Here is a 6,123-nt window from a genome sequence, read left to right on the forward strand (position 1 = left end):
GCCGACGAGTTGTTCAAATCGTAGGTAAACCCATATTAAAATTGCTATAAAGCATTTTGCAAGTTTATTTTATTTTTAAATAACAAATTGTTATTGCCAGAAGCTGAAATCGTACTGATACGGTCGTATAAGTAATACGACTCCAAAATACTTAGTCGTTCATATCGTACCTACACAGGTAGGTACTGGCTATAGAGCCAGTATAAGGCTATATTATGCTGCGATCATATATAACCATGGATACCGCCTTTAGGAACATTACCGTTCAAATTCTCGGGCCAAATTAGCACACATACACAATTACGCCTACATTCAAATAAGACGACGCGTTTACAGAGCCTGTAATCAAAGCTCGTAAACAAAATAAGAGTCATCTTTATTACACTAATGGTACATAGCTAAGTGTAGATGAAATGCATATAATGTCAATAACTACCAATCAGCGACATTAATCCGCTAGTAACCTTCTTGCTGTACGTACTGGCCGCTGAGAGTTCGCGGTTCATATTTGATTAGAATATGACTTGGACAGGGATAGGTTTATGCCATACAGTGAAGAACCAGTCAAATAATTCACGTATAATAATTTAATGCAGATTAAAAGATAACTAGTTATTATACTCGGTTTCGTCCTCTATATTAGCATAAGAGACACATGTAGTATCGCGTAGCGCATGCCATTTCACACTATTTTGAGAATTTAAAAGTTTTTTTTTTTTTTTTTTTTAAGGTAGATTGCCTACCCGCTCCCGACTTCATTCGCTTTTTAGTGCCCCGCCGTTTCACATCGCGCTCCCGTATTAAAGTGATAAAATATCAGTGATTAACGTTTTAAAAGATGCCTAAACGTAAACGTGAAAAGGATAAAGATAGTTACGATTATCTTTTAAAGAAAATCAAACGACTTGAGAAGAAATTACGATCACCGGATCGTGACAAACATCGTGACTCATCGAACTCACAGGATGAATCAGGTACGCGATAGACAATCTTATCGTAATTGTATTAAGGACTACGTAAATAACGTTTTTTGAACTTATTTGCTTATAAATAGCAGATTAGGGCTTGAAATGAACTGATTACAAAATCGCTGTTTTAACAAACTTCGAGTAGCAGTACCCACCTTAAACAAATTTAACTTCGAACCTTAAACGGTTGCGTAGTTATATTATTAGTTTTTAGTACTTACCTACATGGTACCTTGTACCTACCTACTTATGTTTGAGTTGCGGGCAGTACAATGGGACTGTTTCTTCTTGAACAAAGTAGATCATGCGTAAACATTGCGAATTAAGAGCAGCAATATATAGGTACCTGTGTTTAAATGTAAACAACAAAGTTTATGGCTACGGACAGTACTTGCTATGCATTGGGACTGTTCTGCCGATAATTTAACTTGTTAATAAAAATACATTGCAATGGTTTTTTTATGCGTGTTTATTCACTATCACGTACAATGGTCGTAGTACACTAAAAAGTGTGGAATAACAGTTTGGGGGCAGTTCTTGTTAAACAAACTTGCGACTGCCACTTACACAGTTATTATACTACACCGTGGACATAAGGCTGTGTCTCCTTTTCAGACACGGACCTTTTAGACGCATGGGCAATTCCTGAGGATGATGCCTATCATGCGCCGCCGGCACAGCAATACGCGGGGTCGGACCAGTCAGATACAGGTTCCGTAACCAATGAAGTTTCTCCACCTGTAGCCGCCATGTCGAAGCATGCCGCCGTCGTGCTTCTAGTTGACCCGCAGCCGGCTCCCGCTGCGCCAGCTAATCCTCCTGCATCAGCTGCTCCTGCCGCGCCGTCCCTAGATTCTCCAGCCACTCCCGCCGTCGAGAATGTTGACCAGCCGTTACCTGAATCAGAAGAAGAGTTAGATGCTGATTTGATGGAAATACTTGGTACTGATCCCAATGCTGTAAAACAATATGGAAAAGACATACAAAAGGACCTGTCGATTAGATTAGAACATTGCGCAACAAACGGATTAACGAAGGAGTTGCGCAAAGAATTCAAAGAGAGATATTTGACACCGGATAACTGCAAATTAATAGATCCTCCTGAAATCAACGCGGAAGTCAAGGCCGCGGTATCGGATGTGGTAATTAAACGCGACAAAGCAATTGAAAATAAACAAAAACAACTTACCTCCGCTATAAGTTGCCTAAGTGAGGCTATAACGCTCCTTATGTCAAATAAGGAGAAAAACACACCCTTGCTGAAACTTTTGATAGATTCAAGTAGAATCTTATGCGATTGTCAACATGCTGATACCATTACCAGGCGAAATTTTTTATTGAACGCTATGAAGAAGGAAATGAAGGATCAGCTTCAAAATACTAAAATTGACAAGTTTTTATTCAGTGAAAACTTGGCCGACGCTCTGAAATCGGCTAAAGCCATTACTAAATCTGGAGCAGACCTTAAGATTCCGGCGCCTAAACCTCAGGCTAAAAAGCCTAATATACCCCATACAAATAAAAATTTAAACTGGAAGCCGGGTCCAGCTCGCAGGCAGCCGGGACCGTCACGAGCGAAGGAGCCTGCGACCTCGACACGTCATCGGCCCATGCACACCTCGAGGCCATCGCAGCATCAGCATCAGCACTACAGGACGAGCTACAGACATCGTTAGCAACGGTAATACCAGGAGGTAGATTAGCTAAATTTTATACTCAATGGCTAATGCTCACAGATGATCCTCTAGTATTGTCTTATATCAAGGGTTATAAAATTCCATTTTCTAAACCAGTTTCACAATTAGTACCACCAAGTACAAGAAAATACTCCAATCAAGAGAAAATTCACATACGTGAATCTATCTCAGAATTATTGTCAATTGGAGCAATCTCACAATGTGAAGCGCAAGACGATCAATTTTTGTCGCCTATTTTTGTTATACCCAAACAGAATGGAAAAATGCGATTTATTTTAAATCTTAAATCCTTGAACAAATTCATAGATACATCTCATTTTAAATTGGAGGATTTACGCACTGCTTTAAAGTTAATATCAAAGGACTGTTATCTAAGTACATTAGATTTAAAGGATGCGTATTTCCTTATTAAAATACATGAAAATGACAGGAAATACCTCCGATTCCAATTTGAAAATAATATCTTCGAATTTAATGTCCTTCCGTTCGGGTTAAACAGTGCTCCTTTTGTTTTCACAAAAGTTATGAAACCAGTAGTGAAGTTGCTAAGGTCATGTGGTTACTTATCTACCATATATCTTGATGACTTATTACTTATCGGCAAAGATTATAATGAATGTCTTACAAATATAAAAAATACAAAAAAGCTTCTTACATCTCTAGGCTTTATTATAAATAAAGAAAAGAGCAATCTCAACCCTTCAAAGTCTGTCAAGTTTTTGGGATATATAATAAATTCTAACAAATTTGAAGTTACTCTGCCAAAAGAAAAAATATTAAAAATAAAAAATGAAATCAAAACATTTTCTGCAGTTAAAAGATGCAAAATAAGAGATTTCGCAAGTTTTGTAGGTCTTCTTACATCTGCATGTCCAGCCGTCGAATACGGCTGGCTTTATACGAAACTCTTCGAAAGGTGCAAATTTCTGAACTTAAAAGATCATGAAAATTACGATATCGTCATGACTATCCCAAACAACTTACGCACTGACTTTGAATGGTGGGAAAATAAAATAGAAAATTCTAGTTGTAAAATCAAAGCCGATTATTACGCTGTAGAAATTTTCTCTGACGCCTCAACTACTGGGTGGGGGGTAGCATGTGGGGACCAGAAGGCAAGCGGTCCATGGAATGCAGACGAACGCAAAAACCATATAAATCAGCTAGAAATTATGGCTGCATTTATTGGTCTAAAAATATTTTCACGAAACTTGTACAATAAACAAATTCTTCTTCGCATTGATAATACCACTGCTATCTCCTACATTAATCGAATGGGAGGCATTCAGTTCCCTCATTTGACAGAAATCACAAAACAACTTTGGCAATATTGCGAAACGAAAAAACTATTTGTATTCGCCTCATATATTCGCTCTGCGGATAATTTTGTAGCGGATCAGGAGTCTAGGCGTACGCATCCTGATATTGAGTGGGAACTTGCTAACTACGCATTTGAAAATATTGTAAATGAATTTGGCTGCCCGAATATCGATTTATTTGCTAGTCGAATTAATAATAAATGCCCAATTTATATGTCTTGGCACAGAGACCCCGACGCGTATGCGATAAATGCATTTACAGTCTCCTGGTCTAACTTTTACTTCTATGCCTTTCCCCCATTCACTATGATCTTAAAATCATTAAGAAAAATTATTAACGATAAAGCTAGAGGTATAATGGTGGTTCCACAATGGCCCACGCAACCGTGGTATCCACTTTTCAAAAGTTTATTGGTTTCAAAACTTTTAGTACTGGAAGCAAATAATAATCTAATTTTGTCTGCTACTTCCAGCCGCAGGCAAGTGCGCTCGCAGATTACCCTGGTGGCAGGAATATTATCCGCGAAGCGATGCTAAGAAGAGGTGTCCCACCATCCTCTACACATATACTGTTGGATTCATTATCTAATAATTCATACAAGCAGTATGAAGGGTGCTATAAAAAGTGGTTCGTTTATTGTATAGAGAATAAATTGAACATTTATCAGTTCCAGAAATCATACGATTTTTAACAATCTTGTTTACTAATGGTGCCCAATATGGAACATTAAATTCTTATAGATCTGCCCTCTCGTTGATTGCTAATGAAAAAATCTCAGATAACGATGATTTAAGGAGATTTTTTAAAGGAGTATTTCGCTCTAGACCTCCACTTCCTAAATATAACGAAACCTGGGATCCATCAGTCGTGTTAGATTTTTTGGCAAAATGGTATCCCAATGAAGATTTATCTCTCGAACAGATATCTAAAAAATTAATAACACTGTTAGCGCTCATAACAGCTCATAGAGTACAAACGCTGGCTAATATTAAAACATGTAATGTTGAAAATTGCGCAGATAAAATTAAAATTAAAATTCCAGACCTCATTAAAACTTCGCGAATTGGTTCTACACAACCATTACTGGTCTTGCCCTTTTTTAATGAGAAACCAGAGATTTGTCCGGCTCGAACAATTAACTCATATTTACAAAAGACTAAAAATATTAGAAATCAGGCAGAATGTCTCTTTATAAGTTTTAAAAAACCTCATAAACAAGTCGGTACGCAAACATTAAGTAGATGGGTTAAAAATATTTTAGCCTTAAGCGGAATTGATACGTCATCGTTCACTGCGCATAGTACCCGGCATGCCGCCTCTTCCGCTGCGCTGAGATCAGGTGTCAGCTTAGATAAGATACGCAAAACTGCGGGCTGGAGTTCTGCCTCGCAAACATTTGCCAAATTTTATAATCGCCCTATTATTGATCCAAATGATGATGATTGCTTTGGCTTAACAATCATGAGAAGTTAAGTACTTATATTAAAATGTCAACTATATGTTAAAGATTACATTAAGTAATAAAGATTATCTCTTAGTCAATACACACCTACCGAATCAATGTAAACATCTACTAAAGTAAATCAATAAAAGATGATTTATGAGTACCTTAAGGTATTTCATTCCATTGCTCATAATTTTACGATCATTGTCTCTAAAAGTCTACATGTGTCTCTTATGCTAATATAGAGGACGAAACCGAGTATAATTATAGATTAAACGAACTTACCTGTAAGTGAAGTTCTATCCTAATTATACGAAGGTTTCGTCCGAAGATATTAGCAACCCCCCCTCCGCATTGTGTAATAGCTTACACCCCATTGATCGTAAAAATATGATAAACCTGCTGGTAGCTATACTCTCAAAGAAATGAAGTCGGGAGCGGGTAGGCAATCTACCTTAAAAAAAAAAAAAAAAAAAACTTTTAAATTCTCAAAATAGTGTGAAATGGCATGCGCTACGCGATACTACATGTGTCTCTTATGCTAATATCTTCGGACGAAACCTTCGTATAATTAGGATAGAACTTCACTTACAGGTAAGTTCGTTTAATCTATAAAAATGTTGTTATGACATGACAGACTAACTCAACATAAGTAAATATATCATTGTTGTATAAATGTATTCCGCTATAATAA

The 6,123-nt window shown here is 37.2% G+C and overlaps 1 protein-coding gene across 1 annotated transcript; it reads left to right on the plus strand.

The window, feature by feature from the left end:
• Positions 1–758: 758 nt before the first annotated feature.
• LOC134790395 (uncharacterized) lies at positions 759–2,888 on the plus strand. The gene is made up of 2 exons (XM_063761162.1): positions 759–974; positions 1,584–2,888. The coding sequence occupies exons 1-2, from the start codon at positions 839–841 to the stop codon at positions 2,642–2,644; spliced, it is 1,197 nt and encodes a 398-aa protein (XP_063617232.1). The 5' UTR covers positions 759–838; the 3' UTR covers positions 2,645–2,888.
• The last annotated feature ends 3,235 nt before the right edge of the window (positions 2,889–6,123 follow it).

This window comes from Cydia splendana, chromosome 5 (genome assembly GCF_910591565.1).
Source record: "Cydia splendana chromosome 5, ilCydSple1.2, whole genome shotgun sequence".
In the NCBI taxonomy this organism is placed as follows: domain Eukaryota; kingdom Metazoa; phylum Arthropoda; class Insecta; order Lepidoptera; family Tortricidae; genus Cydia; species Cydia splendana.